This window comes from Oncorhynchus tshawytscha, linkage group LG12 (assembly GCF_018296145.1).
Source record: "Oncorhynchus tshawytscha isolate Ot180627B linkage group LG12, Otsh_v2.0, whole genome shotgun sequence".
In the NCBI taxonomy this organism is placed as follows: domain Eukaryota; kingdom Metazoa; phylum Chordata; class Actinopteri; order Salmoniformes; family Salmonidae; genus Oncorhynchus; species Oncorhynchus tshawytscha.
The window spans coordinates 26,179,201-26,201,832 of record NC_056440.1 but is presented as its reverse complement, the minus strand read 5'-3'; the positions used below and the strand labels follow the sequence as shown (position 1 = coordinate 26,201,832).

The 22,632-nt window shown below is 43.7% G+C and overlaps 1 protein-coding gene across 9 annotated transcripts in view; it reads right to left on the bottom strand.

The window, feature by feature from the left end:
- LOC112262813 (phospholipase DDHD2) overlaps nucleotides 1-18,658 on the bottom strand; it is a 28,232-nt gene extending 9,574 nt beyond the window's left edge. For 3 of the 9 annotated variants that reach the window (XM_042331505.1, XM_042331506.1, XM_042331503.1), the window contains exons 1-13: nucleotides 18,407-18,656; nucleotides 17,619-17,818; nucleotides 15,470-15,662; nucleotides 15,000-15,187; nucleotides 14,665-14,754; nucleotides 14,376-14,496; nucleotides 14,024-14,113; nucleotides 13,697-13,838; nucleotides 13,002-13,210; nucleotides 7,146-7,213; nucleotides 6,126-6,245; nucleotides 5,960-6,055; nucleotides 5,627-5,821 (exon numbers count right to left, since the gene is read on the bottom strand). In XM_042331505.1, coding sequence (XP_042187439.1) covers nucleotides 5,627-5,821; nucleotides 5,960-6,055; nucleotides 6,126-6,245; nucleotides 7,146-7,213; nucleotides 13,002-13,210; nucleotides 13,697-13,838; nucleotides 14,024-14,113; nucleotides 14,376-14,496; nucleotides 14,665-14,754; nucleotides 15,000-15,187; nucleotides 15,470-15,662; nucleotides 17,619-17,738 — 1,632 coding nt within the window. In that variant the 5' untranslated portion in view covers nucleotides 17,739-17,818; nucleotides 18,407-18,656. The other 6 variants (XM_042331504.1, XM_042331500.1, XM_042331502.1 and 3 more) reach the window with 5 other exon arrangements.
- Nucleotides 18,659-22,632: the final 3,974 nt, after the last annotated feature.

Genomic DNA, 22,632 nt, shown 5'->3' with positions numbered 1-22,632 from the left:
ACTACTACTACTGCTACAACTACTATTACTGCTGCTGCAACTACTGCTGCTGCAACTACAACTACTACTGCTACTGCAACTACTGCTGCTGCAACTACAACTACTACTGCTACTGCTGCTGCAACTACTGCTGCTGCAACTACAACTACTACTGCTACTGCTGCTGCAACTACTGCTGCTACAACTACTACTGCTGCTGCTACAACTACTACTGCTGCTGCTACAACTACTACTCCTGCTACAACTACTGCTGCTGCAACTACTACTACAACTAATGCTGCTACAACTACTACTGCTGCTGCTGCAACTACTGCTGCTACAACTACTACTACTGCTACAACTACTACTACTGCAACTACTGCAGCTACAACTACTGCTGCTACAGCTACTACAACTACAACTGCTCCTGCTACAACTGCTGCTACAGCTACTACAACTACTGCTGCTACAACTACTACTGCTGCTGCTACAACTACTACTGCTACAACTACTACAACTACTACTACAACTACTACTGCTTCTACAACTACTACTGCTACAACTACTACAACTACTACTACAACTACTACTGCTTCAACTACTGATGCTACAACTACTGCTGCTATAACTACTACAACTACTACTGCTACAACTAATGATGCTACAACTACTGCTGCTACAACTACTACAACTACTACTGCTGCTGCTACAACTACTACTGCTACAACTACTGCTGCTGCTGCTACAACTACTACTGCTACAACTACTACTACAACTACTACTGCTGCTGCTACAACTACTACTGCTACAACTACAACTACTACTACTGCTACTGCTGCTGCTACAACTACTACTGCTGCTGCTACAACTACTACTCCTGCTACAACTACTGCTGCTGCAACTACTACTACAACTACTGCTGCTACAACTACTACCGCTGCTGCTACAACTACTACTACTGCTACAACTACTACTACTGATGCTACAACTACTGCTGCTATAACTACTACAACTACTACTGCTACAACTACTGCTGCTACAACTACTACAACTACTACTGCTGCTGCTACAACTACTACTGCTACAACTACTACTGCTACAACTACTACTACAACTACTACTGCTACAACTACTACTGCTACAACTACAACTACAACTACTGCTACTGCTACAACCAGTACTGCTGCTGCTACAACTACTACTCCTGCTACAACTACTGCTGCTGCAACTACTACTACAACTACTGCTGCTACAACTACTACCGCTGCTGCTACAACTACTACTACTGCTACAACTACTACTACTGATGCTACAACTACTGCTGCTATAACTACTACAACTACTACTGCTACAACTACTGCTGCTACAACTACTACAACTACTACTGCTGCTGCTACAACTACTACTGCTACAACTACTACTACAACTACTACTGCTGCTGCTACAACTACTACTGCTGCTACAACTACTACAACTACTACAACTACAACTACTACTGCTTCAACTACTACTGCTACAACTACTGATGCTACAACTACTGCTGCTACAACTACTACAACTACTACTGCTGCTGCTACAACTACTACTGCTACAACTACTGCTGCTGCTGCTACAACTACTACTGCTACAACTACTACTGCTGCTGCTACAACTACTACTGCTACAACTACTACAACTACTATTGCTACAACTACTGCAACTACTGCTGTTACAACTACTGCTGCTACAGCTACTACAACTACTACTGCTGCTGCTACAACTACTACTGCTACAACTACTACTACAACTACTACTGCTGCTGCTACAACTACTACTGCTACAACTACAACTACTACTACAACTACTACTACTGCTACTGCTGCTGCTACAACTACTACTGCTGCTGCTACAACTACTACTCCTGCTACAACTACTGCTGCTGCAACTACTACTACAACTACTGCTGCTACAACTACTACCGCTGCTGCTAAACTACTACTACTGCTACAACTACTATTACTGCTGCTGCAACTACTGCTGCTGCAACTACAACTACTACTGCTACTGCAACTACTGCTGCTGCAACTACAACTACTACTGCTACTGCTGCTGCAACTACTGCTGCTGCAACTACAACTACTACTGCTACTGCTGCTGCAACTACTGCTGCTACAACTACTACTGCTGCTGCTACAACTACTACTGCTGCTGCTACAACTACTACTCCTGCTACAACTACTGCTGCTGCAACTACTACTACAACTAATGCTGCTAAACTACTACTGCTGCTGCTGCAACTACTGCTGCTACAACTACTACTACTGCTACAACTACTACTACTGCAACTACTGCAGCTACAACTACTGCTGCTACAGCTACTACAACTACAACTGCTCCTGCTACAACTGCTGCTACAGCTACTACAACTACTGCTGCTACAACTACTACTGCTGCTGCTACAACTACTACTGCTACAACTACTACAACTACTACTACAACTACTACTGCTTCTACAACTACTACTGCTACAACTACTACAACTACTACTACAACTACTACTGCTTCAACTACTGATGCTACAACTACTGCTGCTATAACTACTACAACTACTACTGCTACAACTAATGATGCTACAACTACTGCTGCTACAACTACTACAACTACTACTGCTGCTGCTACAACTACTACTGCTACAACTACTGCTGCTGCTGCTACAACTACTACTGCTACAACTACTACTACAACTACTACTGCTGCTGCTACAACTACTACTGCTGCTACAACTACTACTGCTACAACTACTACAACTACTACTACTGCTTCAACTACTACTGCTACAACTACTGATTCTACAACTACTGCTGCTACAACTACTACAACTACTACTGCTGCTGCTACAACTACTACTGCTACAACTACTGCTGCTGCTGCTACAACTACTACTGCTGCTGCTACAACTACTACAACTACTACTGCTACAACTACTGCAACTACTGCTGTTACAACTACTGCTGCTACAGCTACTACAACTACTACTGCTGCTGCTACAACTACTACTGCTACAACTACTACTACAACTACTACTGCTGCTGCTACAACTACTACTGCTACAACTACTACTACAACTACTACTACTGCTACTGCTGCTGCTACAACTACTACTGCTGCTGCTACAACTACTACTCCTGCTACAACTACTGCTGCTGCAACTACTACTACAACTACTGCTGGTACAACTACTACCGCTGCTGCTACAACTACTACTACAACTACTACTACTGCTGCTGCAACTACAGCTGCTGCAACTACAACTACTACTGCTACTGCTGCTGCAACTACTGCTGCTACAACTACTGCTGCTACAACTACTACTGCTGCTGCTACAACTACTACTGCTGCTGCTACAACTACTACTCCTGCTACAACTACTGCTGCTGCAACTACTACTACAACTAATGCTGCTACAACTACTACTGCTGCTGATGCAACTACTGCTGCTACAACTACTACTACTGCTACAACTACTACTACTGCAACTACTGCAGCTACAACTACTGCTGCTACAGCTACTACAACTACAACTGCTCCTGCTACAACTGCTGCTACAGCTACTACAACTACTGCTGCTGCTACAACTACTACTGCTGCTGCTACAACTACTACAACTACAACTACTACAACTACTACTGCTTCAACTACTGATGCTACAACTACTGCTGCTATAACTACTACAACTACTACTGCTACAACTAATGATGCTACAACTACTGCTGCTACAACTACTACAACTACTACTGCTGCTGCTACAACTACTACTGCTACAACTACTGCTGCTGCTGCTACAACTACTACTACAACTACTACTGCTGCTGCTACAACTACTACTGCTGCTACAACTACTACTGCTACAACTACTACAACTACTACTACTGCTTCAACTACTACTGCTACAACTACTGATGCTACAACTACTGCTGCTACAACTACTACAACTACTACTGCTGCTGCTACAACTACTACTGCTACAACTACTGCTGCTGCTGCTACAACTACTACTGCTGCTGCTACAACTACTACAACTACTACTGCTACAACTACTGCAACTACTGCTGTTACAACTACTGCTGCTACAGCTACTACAACTACTACTGCTGCTGCTACAACTACTACTGCTACAACTACTACTACAACTACTACTGCTGCTGCTACAACTACTACTGCTACAACTACTACTACAACTACTACTACTGCTACTGCTGCTGCTACAACTACTACTGCTGCTGCTACAACTACTACTCCTGCTACAACTACTGCTGCTGCAACTACTACTACAACTACTGCTGGTACAACTACTACCGCTGCTGCTACAACTACTACTACAACTACTACTACTGCTGCTGCAACTACAGCTGCTGCAACTACAACTACTACTGCTACTGCTGCTGCAACTACTGCTGCTACAACTACTGCTGCTACAACTACTACTGCTGCTGCTACAACTACTACTGCTGCTGCTACAACTACTACTCCTGCTACAACTACTGCAACTACTACTACAACTAATGCTGCTACAACTACTACTGCTGCTGCTGCAACTACTGCTGCTACAACTACTACTACAACCACTACTACTGCAACTACTGCAGCTACAACTACTGCTGCTACAGCTACTACAACTACTGCTGCTACAACTACTGCTGCTACAGCTACTACAACTACTCCTGCTGCTACTACAACTACTGCTGCTGCTACAACTACTACTGCTGCCGCTACAACTACTGCTGTTACAGCTACTACAACTACTACTGCTGCTACTACTACTGCTGCTGCTACAACTACTGCTGCTACAGCTACTACAACTACTACTTCTGATACAACTACTGCTGCTACAGCTACTGCTGCTACTACTGCTACTGCTACAGCTGCTACTACTGCTGCTGCTACTACTACTGCTACTACAGTCTACTGCTGCTGCTACTACTGCTGCTACTACTACAGTCTACTGCTGCTGCTACTACTACTACTGCTACTATTACAACTACTGCGACGACTACTACTACGACAACAACTACTATTAAAGCGACTACTACTACATCGACTACTACTACTACGGCGACTACTGCTGCTACAACTACTACTACGGCGACTACTACTACTACGACTACTACTAGTGGTGTTACGACTATTACTACTACTAGTACTACTGCGACGACTGCTGCTGATCCGACGATGACTACTGCTGTGACGACGACGACGACTGCTGCTGCAACGACGACTGCTGCTGCGATGACGACTGCTGCTGCGATGACGACTACTACTATGACTACTACTAATGCTGCTACTACTACTGCGACGACGACACTACTACTACTACTACTACTACTACTACTACTACTACTACTACAGCTCACACCAATCACACAGGGCAGCAGAGGTGATGATACCTTGAGAGCAGTGTTTCAAGAGTAGAAAGTTAGTTGTCACTGAGTTAGTTGTCTCTGAGTTACCACTGATTTAGTTACCACTGAGTAAGTTACTGCCAAATTATGACTGAGTTAGTTACCAATTAAGTCACCACAGAGTTAGTCACCACAGAGTTAGTTACCACAAAGTACCACTTGCACGCAACCCCAGGTAGGGGGTATGTGTCTTTGTGTGTGTGTGTTACCTGTCCAATGCCCACGTCGAAGTATTCATAGTCAACAGCGCTGGTTATGGACTGGGCTCTGAGAAACTGCTGTCGGCGTGCTGACGCCTCTGAAGACTGGTTGCCAAAGCTAACCGTGGGAGAGGGGGAATCTTCGGAGGGGTCTGGAAGGGCCTGCAGCCCGGGGGCCAAAAGCACCGTTCCCTGCCGACCCTCCTACACACACACACAAATATGTGACAGAAAGAACAATAAATGAGAATGTTAAATATCTGACGTTTGCAGCTGAGACTCCACTGCATGAAAGCGCGCGCACACACAGATACAGTACTTTGTGACCTTATGAACCCTGACCTGTAGGAAGTGTCTCTTCCGTATGAAGCTGAGGATCTTCTTCCTCGGTCCCAGAGGGATTCCGAGCTCTGTCAGGTCAGTTTCGTCACACATAGCCTGAGGGAAGACTGGGAGATTAGCGCACGCAGACAGACAGGCAGGCAGGCACGCACTCACACAGTCTCACCAGTGAGTCAAGGTCTAGGTCCACGCTCTGTAGTGTAGCCAGGTGCTCCTGAAGGCCCATTCTGCATAGAGCCTGCTCCAACGCATCACAGGTCAGAGGGCAGGGGTCACGGTTACGACCCTACAGGCCAGACGAGGGGTGTTATCATGTTATAGAACATAAATATAATGGGATAGTCATTACATTCATACACTGTGATGTCTATAGCATTAACAAAGTGGCATCTTGACCTTAATTGCACTTTACAGCAGGATGTATATCACTAAGAGGCCTACAGTTCCCCCTAATATTGAGAAGACATGAGCTATGTAGTACATTTACCGCAACAGAACCGCACTGCTGTGAGATTATGTCACGAGAATTTTCAATCCCAATGATTATAACTAACAATTATTTAAGCTTTGACCAATCCCTGAGGTTTGTAAGACTCTGGGTTTAATAATAATTAGGCTAAGACTCAGCTTCAGCAAAAGGTCCGTAAACTTTATTCAGAGAACATTCTAAAGTCCAAAATGCAAAGACATGTAATTTTATAACTCCCATCCACCAACTACTAACACGCACACACACCTTGACACACACACAGTAGGTGGGCTGTATCTTTCCCCACAGTCCTACTTACATGCACACACAGACACACAAACAGTAGGTGGGCTGTATCTTTCCCAACAGTCCACATTCCTCGTTTATCACTACCAAGCTGGCAGTTCCATGCCGTTCCCTCCCTCCCTAGATTAGAGGGACCTTGGAAGGAGCCTCTTCCCTGTTGTCCTTTGTTCTTTCAACTCTCACACCACTACACAGCAACACAATGGTCCAGTCACACATATTATGGAATTATGACTACTAACACATTTCATACAATTACATTATTTCAAGGTGGAATCCTTCAGTCATTACTTTAAACATATAAATTCCCTTATCAGATTATAAAAGATCTCTGGTACCTGGAGTTTAGCTTGAGGTGTGTGTCAGGTATGTAATAATACTGAGTCTCTGTCATGGCAAAGACCTGGTTACCTCATCTCTGTCTGCCTCTCCTGATCCTGTCTTCTGATTGGTCAGCAGATCAAACAGGATCAGCGAGCCTGTAGGGGCATCCGAGGTCATTCAATAAAAGGTCACAGGTCAAGATAGGCCAATCCTGTATAAGATGTACGATTCCTACAGGTGGTGTTTCTAGACACTTGCATCATTTGAATGAATTCTAATTAGAATGGTTGTCAAATCATATTTTGAGGAGGACAGTTGACAAACTGTATCATACAAATGAAACCCTTGCCAACAACGTGTGTGTGTGTGTTTGGTCGCACCTATTTTTTTTTATACAAAAATGTATTTTAAATGAGTAGGCCCTTGTGTTCTTACAGCAAAGAAAAGAGACTTCAAATAAAGTGCAAAATGTATTTTCTGCAGATTTCTTAGTGCCATGTTTTATTTTCTGATAAATCCTTTGGAGGGCAGAATTTGAAGAAAAAAAGACGATACTAGACGCCAAAATGATATCACTGCAACAAAAAAAGAAAGCGGGAGAAAGACTGATTTCCCAAAATTCTGGGGGGGGTTTCACTCCCAAAATAACAATGTTTTATAGAAAAACAACAAAATTGGATGTTCTAAGTCCACAACAATGCTTAAAACCACATCAAGGGACAATTTGAGGTCTGTGAAAAATCTGAGGAATGTATATATTTTTTGTGTAGACAACCTTTATTTCAGATGTGCACCAGCCAGACAGTTGGCTAGCGGTGTTTCTGCAGCACACTTGCGATCGGAGTTTTCAAAACAAATGGCCACTTAATTGATCAAAATAATCATGATTCTGCCAAGTAGGCATAGGCTACTTTGTAGTTACCCCTTAATTGCCTTTCTATCTACCCGAAAAAAGTTTAGGCTATCATTAGCATCGCCATTACGGCTACACAAAGTGGTAGACATTTACAGTATATAGGCCCTACAGGCACCACACACAGCGGGGCTCGACATTCAGGTAAATCTGCCAGTGGCACACCAGGCCAGTGCCAACTGAAAGTTACTGGCCCAAATGAAAAAATCTATACTGGCCAGGGTCAGTATGATGCGTGCATCATTTTAATAGCAGGGGATTTTATCTTTCATTTGCGTGGTGAGCAAGTAACCTATACAGGGTTCATAAATACATTGGCAGGTCAAATTCAAGGACTTTTTCAAGCACTTAATTAGCATTTTCAAGGACCTACATTTGATATTGAACTGTTTTAACTGTTTTCACACATTTGATTATGTTACAGCTTTATTGTCAAATTGATTGAATGCATTTTTCTCCTCATCAATCTACACACACAATACCCCATAATGACTAATTGAAAACAGGTTTTTAGAAATACCTTATTTATATACCTTATACCCTATTCATACTCTTTGCTATGAGTTTCGAAATTTAGCTCAGGTCCATCCTGTTTCCATTGATCTTCCTTGAGATGTTTCTACAACTTGATTGGAGTCTACCTGTGGTAAATTCAATTGATTGGACATGATTTGGAAAGGCACACACCTGTCTATGTAAGGTCCTACAGTTGACAGTGCATGTCAGAGCAAAAACCAAGCAATGAGGTTGAAGGAATTGTCCGTAGAGCTCAGAGACAGAATTGTCAAGGCACAGATCTGGAGAAGGGTACCAAAACATTGCTGCAGTATTGAAGGTCCCCAAAAATACATTGGCCCCATCATTCTTAAATGGAAGAAGTTTGGAACAACCAAGACTCTTCCTAGAGCTGGCCACTCGACCAAACTGAGCAAATCGAGGGGGGGAGATGGGCCTTGGTCAGGGTGGTGACCAAGAACCCATCCAGACAGAGCTCCAGAGTTCCTCTTTGGATATGGGAGAACCTTCCAAAAGGACAACCATCTCTGCAGCACTCCACCAACTCCTCTGTAAAATGCACGACAGCCTGCTTGACGTTTTCAAAGAGGCACCTAAAGGACTCTAACCATGAGAAACAAGGTTTTTATGTCTGATGAAACAAAGATTCTGAATTAACCTGAATGCCAAGCGTCACAGGAGGAAACCTGGCCCCATCCCTACGCTGAAGCATGGTGGTGGCAGCATCATGCTGTGGGATATTTTTCAGCAGCAGGGACTGGGACACTAGTCAGGGAAAGATTGAGAGAAAGATGAACAGCGCAAAGTACAGAGAGATCCTTGATGAAAACCTGCTCCAGAGCTCTCAGGACAGACTGGGGCGAAGGATCACATTCCAACAGGACAATGACCCTAAGTACACAGCCAAGACAATGCAGGAGTGGCTTCGGGATAAGTCTCTGAATGTCCTTGAGTGGCCCAGCCAGAGCCCAGACTTGAACCCGATCTAACATCACTGGAGAGAAGTGAAAATAGCTGTGCAGTGATGCTCCCAATCCAACCTGACAGAGCTTGAGAGGATCTGGAGAGTAGAATGTGAGAAACTCTCCAAATACAGATGTGCCAAGCTTGTAGCGTCATACCCAAGAAGACTTGAGGCTGTAATCGCTGCCAAAGATGCTTCAACAATGTACTGAGTAAAGGGTCTGAATACTTATGTAAATGTGATATTTCAGTTTGTTTTCATACATTTGCTTTTTATACATTTGCAAAAAGTCATTATGGGGTATTGTGTGTAAATTGATGAGGGGAAAATTCAATGTAATACGTTTTAGAATAAGGCTCTAATGTAACAAAATTTGGAAAAAGTGAAGGGGTCTGAATACTTTCCGAAGGCACTGTACTTAGTTTTTACAGATTATTTTACATTCTAAAACGTCAGAATAATGTGGGCATTGCCTGACTAAATAGACATGCTCCCGACACAAACACAACGAATGGAGTCTGTCCATGTGGTATCTAGTCAGTCTTGCTATTTGAGATGTTGAAGAGATATTGATGTTTTAAAACATAAAAGAGACGAAAAACCGGGTTCTGTTTGTAATGGAACACTTTGTATGGACAACTATGTTGAAGGCAACATTCGATGTCATCTTGCTCATAATAACCGCACATGGTTTTACGGCAACACACTAGCACAACACCCTTCAATAGAAATGTCGGGAAACAAACAAAAGCACCTAACGTTACATCTCTCATAAAACTGACCAGAAATGAAATCATGGAATAATTATATTGGAGCAGTAGAACTTTTAAATCGGTGACTAACTTCAATGACTTTTCAAGGATCAAAGAGCCTAGACTAGAGAAATGTCTGATTTTCAAGGTAGGCAATCTCATTAAGAGTGAATTGTGCATGCAAATATTCAACCAAGACGGAACCTTATAAATACCTGGCTTGCATAGCCATTTTTGCCTTAGCATTTATTGGTAGATACTGTATCATAACTTGGAAAATCTTTCGTACCCTTTCCGCTGGTGATTTTTCCTCCACACAACAACCAGCTGTTTCAGGCTGCGTGCTCTTTCTGCCCGACAGACTATCTATAGCAGGTGTGAGCAACTTAAAATGGGGTTGGGGCCACCAAAAAATCTGAACTCCTAACGAAGGGCCGCAGTTAATTTCCTGCGATTCGGCACATTTTGCCATGGAGCATAGAATTTTTTTGGGCAGTTTTATAGCAGGTTTGCAGCAATTCTGCACATTTTGCCATGGGGCTGACAGAAGATTTAGCAATTGTACAACTCATTTAATGTAATTGTATTAATTTTGCCATGGGGCAGAGAGAATAATAAGTAGTTGTACAGATAATTTCCAGCAATTCTACACATTTGGCCATAGGATGTAGGTGCAAATGTTTGCAGTTTTTAATATGATAACTGATGATCAATGAGCCCCACCCCGGTCGGTAATTCGACCATGCTTACTACAAGTTTAAACAGATGGCCGCTAGACTAATTTACCAATCCAAAAACCTTTTGCTGACATGGGCTAATTTAGTGACTGCTGATGCACAACCAAATTGCACCTTGCGTATTTTATTATTCAAACTTTCAATAGTAAGCTGAGACCACGACTGAGTTCCTCAATTTCAAAAAAAGAACCTAATAATAATTTTTAAAAGTATAATGTTATATTGGACAATTTAGCCACTACAACATATACAGTACCAGTCAAAAGTGTGGACAGACTCATTCAAAGGTTTTTTCTTTATTTTTTACTATTTTCTACATTGTAGAATAATAGTGAAGACATAAACTATGAAATAACACATATGGAATCATGTGGTAACCAGAAAAGTGTTAAACAAATCAAAATATATTTTATATTTGAGATTCTTAAAAATAGCCACCCTTTTTCTTGATGACAGCTTTGCAAACTTTTGGCATTCTCTCAACCAGCTTCACCTGGAATGCTTTTCCAACAGTTTTGAAGGAGTTCTCACATATGCTGAGAACTTGTTGGCTGCTTTTCCTTCACTTTGCGGTCCAACTCAGCCCAAACCATCTCAATTGGGTTGAGGTATGGTGATTGTGGAGCCCAGGTCATCTGAGGCAGCACTCCATCACTCTCCTTCTTGATCAAATAGCCCTTACACAGCCTGGAGGTGGGTTGGGTCATTGTCCTGTTGAAAAACAAATGATAGTCCCACTAAGCCCAAACCAGATGGGATGGCGTATTGCTGCAGAATGCTGTGGTAGCCATGCTGGTTAAGTGTGCCTTGAATTCTAAATAAATCACTGACAGTGTCACCAGCAAAGCACCCCCACACCATCACACCTCCTCCTCCATGCTTCACGATGGGAACCACACATGTGGAGATCATCCTTTCACCTACTCTGCATTTCACAAAGACATTGCGGTTGGAACAAAAAAACTCAAAATTGGACTCATCAGACCAAAGGACAGATTTCCACTGGTCTAATGTCCATTGCTCGCATTTCTTGGCCCAAGCAAGTCTCTTCTTATTGGTGTCCTTTAGTAGTGGTTTCTTTGCAGAAATTCACCATGAAGGCCTGATTCAGGCAGTCTCCTCTGAACAGTTGATGTTGAGCTGTCTGTTACTTGAACTCTGTGACGTATTTATTTGGGCTGCAATTTCTGAAGCTGGTAATTTTAATGAACTTATCCTTTGCACCCAACTCTGGGTCTTCCTTTCCTGTGGCGGTCCTCACGAGAGCCAGATTCATCATAGCGCTTGATTGTTTTTGTGACCAGCACTTGAAGAAACTTTCAAAAGTTGTTGAAATGTTCAGAAACAGGATGCACCTGAGCTCAATTTCGAGTCTCATAGCAAAGGGTCTGAATACTTATTTAAATAAGGTATCCGCTTTTATATTTTATAAATTTGCAAAAATGTATAAAAAAAAGTTTTTGCTTCATCATTATGGAGTATTGTGTTTAGATTGAGGAGGACATTTTTTTTGTTTAATCCATTTTTGAATAAGGCTGTAACGTAAGAAAATGTGGGAAAAGGGAAGGCGTCTGAATATTTTCCGAATGCATTTTGTGTGTGTGTATATATTTATTTATTTGATTTAAAAAAATAATATTGGTATGCCTACAAAAGAGGGGCCAAGGGTCGCATGCAGCCTGTGGGCCGCCAAATGCCCATCCCTGATCTATAGGCTGTGTGTGTGCAGTGTGCATGTGATAAATACAATAGACTAGGTTAAAAATAGCAATATTACAATCGTTTTAACACTGGCCCAAGCAGCCCCTCACAGGGATGATCTACTGGCCCGGAGGGTTTCCAAAACCTCCCCTTCATATCGAGTCCTGACTGAGACACACACACACACACACACACACCTGTACCGTTGCTGCCTCTTCAGAAAGTTGGTTTATTTTTGGTCAATTGCACATTACTGTTTAAATAAATCATGATGATAAAGCAAATTATAGTCAAAATGGTCGCAAATGCTGTTTTGATCGAACCCTGGTGTGTGTGCATGGCTGTGTGCGTGTGTCTCACCCAGGCTGTGTCCAACCACAGACACTGCTCCAGTGAATTCTGGGTGTCTGTGTTTGAACAGTGAGTGGAGCTTGTTAACCTCGGAGGCCACAGTGTCCACTATGGTCTGGCAGTAGGTAGGACTGTTGTAGAAGAACAGGTCGAGCAGAGTGTCATTGGTGAAATGTCTCAGACGACTGATACTGGGGAGAGTGATCCTCTGAATGTCCCTGAGAGATAGGGGAAAGAGAGAATGGGAAGAGAGGGAAGAGAGAAAGAGAAGGGGGGGAGAGGGGAGAGAGAGAGAAAGGGAGGTTGGGGAGAGAGCAGGGTGAGGGGGAAAGAGAGAAGGGGGTGAGAGGGGAAAGAGAAGGGGATGAGAGGGGAGGGAGGGGTGAGGGGGAGAGAGAGAATGGGATGAGAGGGAGAGAGAAAAGGGGATGCGAGGGGACAGAGAGAAGGGGATAAGAGGGGACAGAGGGGGATGAGACGGGGAGGATAGGGGAGAGAGATGGGTAAAAAGGGGGTTAAGAGGAGGAGAGAGAGGAGGGGTGAGGGGGAGTGAGATGAGATGAGATAAGGAGAGTGGAGAGAGGAGGTCGGTAGACAGAGATAAACAGATTAGTAAAAATGCAGTACTAGATACTGGTTGACTAGACTGAGGATGCTTGTGTGTGTGTGTGTGTGTGTGTGTGTGTGTGTGTGTGTGTTCTTACTCGTCTACTCCAGTGGCGTCTCCGTGTAGTGCGCTGTGCCAGTTGACAGGTAGGAACTCCACTCTGCCCACCCTGCCCTCCTCCTGGCCTCTCCTGTAATGGCTCCCCAGTAGGGATAGGGACGCACTCCTGAAGTCATTCACTATACAAAGAGAGACACACACACACACACACACACACACAGAGACCATTAACACACAGAGATAGTTGACACACACACACAGAGACCGTTAACACACACATACACACACAGCCACAAACACAGTCAAATAGATGCATTGACACACACACACACACAGTCAAACAGGCACACACACACACACTCACCACACTGTATGATAGATCTGAAGCGGATGTCACAGGCGGGGCCGATGCCGTGAACCATGAATACCAGGTGATCTATTGTCTCTGGTTCACCTGGATAACACACACAGATAGGCCTTCAGTAGAGCAGGACGCATGTCTCTCACACACACGGAGATTAGAAACTCGCACACACACACACCTGAAAAGGTGTTTAGTAATGTAGGACAGATATACTGAAAGTAATCCATTATCCTAAATGGTTTTGAGACTGACCAGAGGTCAAACAGTAAATATATCTCTCACACACATATACACACACACACACACACACACACACACACACACACACACACACACACACACACACACACACCGTCAGGTATCTCTGCTGTGATGTTGTCGACACCCCTCTTGACAGTACGTGGGCGAGTCTGCTCCGAGGGAGAGGAGACCCACTCGTCCTGCAACGTGATTGGCTGGTACTGCATGATCAGCTGACCATGGAAGGGGGGTTAGAGGTGGAGAGAAAAAGAGAGAGAGTAAATACAGGTTGAGGAGATACTAAAAACATGACACCCCATAACGAATGCATCCAAACTTAGCATAGCATGAGTCAGTCCCATTGGTGTAGTACAGACATGAGGAGCGGTCAGCATTCTTACTTTAGGGTTGTGCAGGATGACTGTCTCTCCTGAAGGAAAATCCAGCTTCCTCTTCCACTCATCTAGAGTCACTGCTATCATATAGGCCTCCTGACAGACAGACAGACAGACAGACGGACAGACAGAAGGGGGGATTACACAACTTAGTAATGCTGTAATAATGTTGTAGTTATGTACTATTGTTGTTGTAATGGTGTATTAGTGTTGTAATGTTGATTATGTTGTAGAAATGTTGTACCAATGGTGTAATAATGGGGGTACTGATGTTGACATGATGCTGTAATAACATTGTAGTGATGTTACAGCACTGCCAGGGTAACGTTAGAGTGTCGTACCTCCAGGTTGGTGCTGAACTCCTCTGGGTAGGGCATGTATCTGGTATCTTTATCTCCTTTATAGAACCAGGTACAGCGTCGCACCTCTGACGGGCCCTGCTCCCAGTACACCGCATACCTCTGCCGCTCCCGAACACGCACGTCATACCTCTCCCCTTCTACTGCCACCACCACCTCCTCCTCTCCTGCTAAACACACACACACAACATACACAACACATACAACATACACAACATACACACACAAATATTCTCAATGAACACAGATGAAACTGATACAGAGACTGTGTGAGTATGTGAGTGTGTGTAGCCTATTCCTCTCATTTCTAACAGCCGCAGGGACTGACCCAGTGGGCAGCAGACCAGAGAGGACTGTTATGGTGATATCTGACAGTTGTTCAACACACACTCTCTCTACCTCTCTCTCTCTACGTCTACCTCTTTCTGCTGCTCTCCCTCTCTCCCACTCACCGGTAGACAAGGCCTGTTCCAGTCTCTCCGAGTCCTCTCTGCTGAAAGGGAGCCACACATCCTTGGAGTCGACACGGCGACAGTAGAACCAATGGGGTTGCACGGGCTGGTACAGGGGCGGGGCTGGCTCCATGTCAACCAACTCGAAGGAGGAAGTGGAGGAAGGGGAGGTCTCCTCCACCACTCCAGACACCTGCAGGGGTGAAATCATCAACATGACATCATCATACTGATACCTGGGGTGTAATGGTGCTTTCAAGACAACTCAGAAACTCGGAACCTCCAAGTGAAAATGTGCATACCTTTCCGAGTTGCCTTGAATGCAGCATGAACGTGACTAGAATTCTGTATTTACACATGCACATACAGTAAGAATCAACACTGGATAAACAAATAGTATAAATAACCGTCTGTGTGTGTGTATAAATATAAATAACACTAAGCTCTGTGAAACACAGCAGCTACAGTAGCACCCACCTGATTATTTAGTGATCATTCACCTTCACTGGGAAAGTCTACTTTAAGACCCCTATAACCAGGAGGTCTCTGTAGAGATCCATAGTTTCTATTCTAGGGAGGTAGTATCGTCACAACCCCTGACGTAGTTCGACCTACCTTCCCCTCCACACAGCACAGTCTCTCCACAATCACACCATTCTACAGTTACATCCAGGAGCTTCAATAATTAAACAGCAGCCAAGCAGGGCTTCGGTTGTTCCTTTTTCCTGTAGCTCCCACTGATCACTGATCCTCAGGAGACGAGCAGAGACGAGACCAGGACAGAGCACAGCGTAACGGACCTCTCTCGGGCTAAACAAACCCTGCTTTATTCTCTCTACTGCAGTAAGCATCTCCTCTCTCCTTTGCCTTTCCTCTGTTCCGCTCTTCTTTCCTCTCCACTCTTCCCCTCTATTTTCCAATTTTCTCCTCTACTCACAGCTAACCCGAGCTCGGCCCCAGTGTGTGAAATAACAGCACAAAGGCTGGATCTCTCTGTACCTCTGGAAGGGAGATTGGCATCCTCACATCACGTGCTGTGCTAGAATTCTGTACGCAAAAGGAGATTCTGCGACAGTATTTTCCACAGCCAAACCTTTAAACTCTGGGTTGCGAAATAAAATCTCTGATTTGTGCTGTTAAATCTTCCGTTGCCTGGGCAATAATTTTATTATTGTGACACCAATGCAGATTTTACACAACTTCACCATGACATTGTTCTTCTAAAACAGATTCCGTAATGTGGCTTCAGGAATGAACCAGGAATGTTTATGTTTATGGAAGGTTCTTCCTGTTAGCTGCCCAAACAGGAAGTCTCCTTCGCCTCGCAACTGAGTTTTTAACCAAACTAATAAATGACCTGTACCCGCTCACACAAATTGGCTTTTGCCAATCATGACAATGCTTCTGAATAGACCAACACTATAAAAGTGTAAACTGTATGACTACCTCTCCCTTCCTAACCTCTGTTGTGTGTAGGCAGTTGGCACATGCCCTAAGGTGACTGCAGGACATATCATTCTTATTGTAACATTAGCTCTGTGGGGCAGGAGAATGTAACAGTTGACTTTGAGCAAGGGGACCAGAGCACACACACACACTAGAGCAGGGGGACTAGCGGAGGGGGCATAGTTGCAAGAGGCTGGGGAGGGGCCTAGCAGTGACTGACATTAGTGAAGTGTTCACTGACAAGACAAGCTGCCTTATAGGGCCTCTGCTATAGAAGTGTTATGGGAGGAGTAAATACCACCAGTACACGCTGTATTCCCATTGCCTATAGTGTGATAACATTACTGTTCACTTGTGACATTTGGGGATTTTTTTTGCCTTTCAGAATCTGTTTTACATCAGCCAGGTCTGGAAAGCTCCTGGAAAAGTCTCAAGACTGTATTTGTGGTTATAGACTATCAGGGGATTTCTAATGATTTCTACTTATTGAAGAGTGACAGGGAAGCCTGTTAACAATGGACATATATTCTGTTTACTACATCAATTAAAATGTAATTAAAATTCAATAATTAAATTGGAATTCATGAAGCATTCTCAATTCAAACCTGAATTGAGCCCAACCCTGACACACACTTTACTGATCATGCCGTCACAGAACTGTACACCGTTGCACAGTACACAGTTACACAGTACACAAACTCACCTGCTCCACAGGTGTGATCCTGTCCAGAGGTGTATGTGCAGGTCTGTCTGACAGGTCCTGAACAGTGATGGTGGGGGCAGGCTGTGAGTGCCCCCCCTCTGGCCCCAGGCCCTCTGACATCACCCTTACCCCACAGCCCTACAGGGAGAGAGAGTTGGGCACTGAGGCACACTGAGGTACTACTGTAGCTAACTGAGGACCTGAAAGAGAAATAATAACAACAAAACCATCATGTTAGCTCATCTGTGGGCACTTTGTTTTATTTGACCTTTATTTATTTAGCACTAGCTAGAGATACACAAGAAAGTAACGGAACCCATGCATGGTATCTGTTTCCGATTAGATCCGCAATAGTCCAAATGGTGACGGAATAGTGCTGGTTCTTTATTATTTGCTGGGTCTTTATTATTATGGCAGCGCGTTAACGTTATAGGTTTCTCTTGTAGGACGGAAAGAGAAGAGCTGTCAGGAGTACAGGTCAAATTATTGGCTTGTACTAGAGGCTCATGACCGTGACGGCGAGATAGCTAACTAGCTAACGTTAATGAATAAAGACCATCTGGCATACGCCAGTCAGCCACCAATCTGGGATAGCTTGCTTAGCCTGGCTGCATGATTAGCTAATATCGCTTGAGTAGATGTAGGTAATAGTTAGCTAATAATCAAAAACAAGAACACTACACTCCTAGTTAGCCAGCTATAACGGATTCTCCTCAGTCAATGTAGCGCCAGTAGTAGCTAGCTAGCCAGGACGGAGAGAAGGCAGTAAGAAAACAACATTAACTGACCTGCTGCTGCTGGACTAGGTGGTCGGGCAGCCGGTCGGGGGACTCACATAGCTCTTCTACTGTTATTACATTACAGACGTAACAACCTATCACTCCACCAAGCACGGTTGCCAAATCAATAAAACTATGTAGAAACAGTTGAAACAAAAGCTAGCTAGATAGCTATCAAACTACCTAATGTGTGCGGTCATCACTCGGTTGTGTAGTTGTAGAGAGCCTGTCCTGTCACTACTGGCGATGTTTTTAAAAAATGTTTTTTTTTTTATTGACAACAACTCAATACAGGAAGAACATGTGGTAACGCAAGTATATATAAATAATATACAACGGACAATTGGGCTAGGGGGCACAATATCACATTACACAAGGACCTTAAGGGACATACATACACTTATTATTGTAACAGCTTTTTTGTTAGTATAGTATTTAATTGTCTTAAAATAGAGTTACATGATATAGAGTCATATATATAGAGTCAAATATATATATATATATTATATATATATATATATAGAGTCAAATAGAGTTACATTTTTGTACGTTAAGAAAATGTGGTGTTTTGTTTGTAAATTTACATTTGTGAATATGAAATTTGTCCAAAAGAATAATTAAATAATTACATAAAATGTTTCAGCTTATTTCTATCTTAGGTAAAGAATCCAAGCAGTACATCTCTCCATAATAGTGTAAAATCGTCATAAATGTGTTCAATTATAAATCTACTGATGTCTTGCCACAGTTTTCTTACATGAATACAATGCCAAAAAAGATGCAACGCTGTTTCTGGGTGGTCATTACAAAAGGAACAATTTGATATGATGTTTTCCTTACACTTCTTAATATAATGGTTGGCAGGATAATATTAATGAATAATTTTAAAGGAAATGTCCTTAATTTTGTTAACAAGTAGGTATGTGTGTGGCAACATCCAAACTTTTTTCCAACAGATATTATCAATAAATCTATTCCAATAAGGCATGACATAAGGTATAGATAGATACAACATCCTGCTGAAGCACGGTTTGTATTGCTCTGTTGTTGAATGGACCAAAAGAGAAACAAATCTTTCCTACTGACGAGTCAACAGGGTCAATGGAAGGTAGGCTCTGAGGGTCAGGTCTTGACACGTTCCTGAATAATAAAGCAACACCTGAGCATCTAAAACAATTGCAAAATCTTTAGGTGTTACAGGGACCTTGTAAAGTGATAAGAATACCACATAACTAAGTAAAAGACCCTCTGCATTTACCAGTTGGCTCACCGATAGGATATTATTTCGCAACCAATATTCTAAAAACAAAGAAGTATTTTTATACAATATATCCTGAGTATTCCATGTATAATATCTGTGTGGAGAAAAATGATGCTTATAAATTAAGGACCATGACAATAAAACCTGCCAATGAAAAGCAGAAAGTTTCACTGGAACTTTGTCAATATTATAATTGCAAAACAACATGAAGTTAAGGCCACCAAAAGTAGAGAAGACATGATGAGGAATACAATTCCACATAGAAGTGGGTCTTCTTAGGAATTGTTTTATCCAAATGATCTTAAAAGTATTGTTAAAGGTAGTAAAGTCCAGAAAATTCAGCCCACCATTCTCATAAGTGTTCATTACAACAGTTTCCCTAATGTAATGGGTACGATTTCTCCACAGAAAATTGAAAATTATCTGGTCTATCTCCTTGTTTATTTTACCATCAAGATATAAAGATAGAGCGCCATATGTTAGTCTAGAGATACCTTCAGCCTTGGTTATTAGGACTCTTCCTTTTAAAGATAAGTCCCTCTGTAGCCATTGATTTAGCTTCTTCTTGTCACGCCCTGGTCTTAGTATTTTGTGTTTTCTTTATTTATTTGGTCAGGCCAGGGTGTGACATGGGTTTATTTTGTGGTGTGTTTGTGTATTGGGGTTTTTCGTAGGTTTTGGGATTGTGGCTTAGTGGGGTGTTCTAGCAAAGTCTATGGTTGCCTGAGGCGTTCTCAATCAGAGGCAGGTGATTATCGTTGTCTGTGATTTGGAACCATATTTAGGCAGCCATATTCTTTGAGTGTTTCGTGGGTGATTGTTCCTGTCTCTGTGTTAGTTTTCACCAGATAGGCTCAGTCACTTTGGTTTTTCTTTTTTCATTGTTTTGGAAGAGAAGAGAACGTGAGCCATTCTCCTTGCGGAGATGGTGCAAAATCCATCAACACGGTCGGTCCCTGGGATTGGGCTGGCCAACACGATTCGGTTTGCTTGGAAGGAAAAGGAGTTGGAGCCTTTAGGACGGGAAACTTTTGGAAGGATAATATTGATGGGGATTCTAAAGCTGACGGTGAAGGACGTGTTTTGTTTCCAAGGCAACTCGTTGGAGGGAGCATACGACGTGGCACTATATACAGAGGAGAAACACGATGATATCCTGAGAAGGGCAAGAGCAGTGGGAGGTGAGAGGCCGATGAGCCACTATGAAATAACAAGCCTGGCGAAGAACAACTTTAGGGTTGTAACTGTCAACATTTACAACCCTTACGTTAAGGATGAAGAGGTGAGGGCCTTTCTGGGGAGATACATGGATAATGTCTCCTCAGCAAGGCACCTCAAAGACTCCCTTGGGTTTTGGAATGGGAGGAGAGGCTTCCAGGCCCTCCTCAGGGAGGACCCTAAGGGACATGGTGGCTACCTCCATCCTCCTGCTATGTTCTCCCTAGGGGCTGACAGGGGGACGTTGTTTTATGCACGTCAGCCCCCATTTTGCAGGCGCTGTATGGCCTACGGCCACATTCGCCTCGTGCAGCACAAGAAAATGCAGATTTTGTGGATCTGAGGAACACGAGGCGAGGGATTGTGACAAGCCTAAGGCGTGCCACAGGTGTGAAGAGGAGGGGAAGGAAGCACGCCTCATGACCAGAGTACAGGTCCAGAGGGGAAGGCCGCAATGAAGGAGGAGGAGCAAGAAGCGGCGGATGGAAGAGAGAAGGAAACAGAAGGCACGGGAGTAGGAGAACCAGGAAAAGCTGCGGAAGAAGGCAACGGAGTGGAGGAGCATGAGAGAGAAGAAAGCGAGGGAGGAGTGTTGGAGACGGTGGAAGAGCAAGTGGACTGGGGGGAAAGTGCCCTGGTGGAAGAGATGAGGGGTATGGTGGAGGGGGGGAGGGTGGTATCTCTCCACTGCCGCCATCACCAAAGAAGAGAATGAAGAGGAGGGTGCGATTGGCCGACAGTGAGAGGGAGGGGATGGCCAAGAGAGTGATGGTGGTGGGAGAAACCTCTGGGTTGCTGCTGGTTTCCCCAGGCCCTCAACTTCTGTTGGGTGGGGACACACCTAACAAGACTCAGGAGTGGGTACAGGAGGAGGTGGGGAGTTTTTTGTTTGGGGACTCAGCCTCCCTGATTTTTTTATTTTTTATTTTATTATTTATTTATTTTCCAAACCAGCTGCAGCACTGGGGAGGAGGAGGAGTGTGGGGGTAGACCCAGGGTGCAGGGCACCCCGGAGCCAAACACTATTCCTGCATCCTGGGTTGGTGAGATGGAGGAAGAGGGGGGATGTCGGTAGATATGGAGCAGGGGAGCATCGGGTGAGTCTCCTGTTTTTTTTTTTTTTTCTGTCTGGGTTTAGAATTTGAGTGTATTACATGTTTGAATTTTATTTTTTCATGGGGTCTAATTTGACTTTTGTTAGTTTAAATGTAAGGGGTTTAAGGGATTTTGTTAAGAGGAGGGTGGTTTTTAGTTATTTGGAGGGTGTGGGGTTTGATTTTTGTTTTTTACAGGAGGTTCACCTGAGGGATGGAGGGGATGTTAGTAAGTTTAAGAGGGAGTGGGACAAGGGGGAGTCGGTTTGGGGTATTGGGGGTGCACTCATCGGGGGTAGGGATTTTGTGTGGGCACAGGGAGGTAAAAGTGGAGGATTCTTTTGTGGTAATGCAGGGAGGGTTATAGGGGTGGATGTCACGATAAGGGATTGTAAATTTAGATTAGTGGTGGTGTATGGGCCACAGGTGGTGGCAGACAGGAGGGAGATGGTGGACTGTCTGACGCCCCTGTGTGTCACAAATAGGAAATTAGTGACAGGGGGGATTTTAATACAGATTTAGGAATAGGGGGGATAGCAGTGCAGGCGCCATTACCGGGCTAATGGCTTGCCATGGTCTGGTTGATGGTGGTCTGCACACTACTCTGAAAATGGCCGGTCCTACATGGCGCAACTCCAGGGGGGTTGAGCGGAGGCTCAACT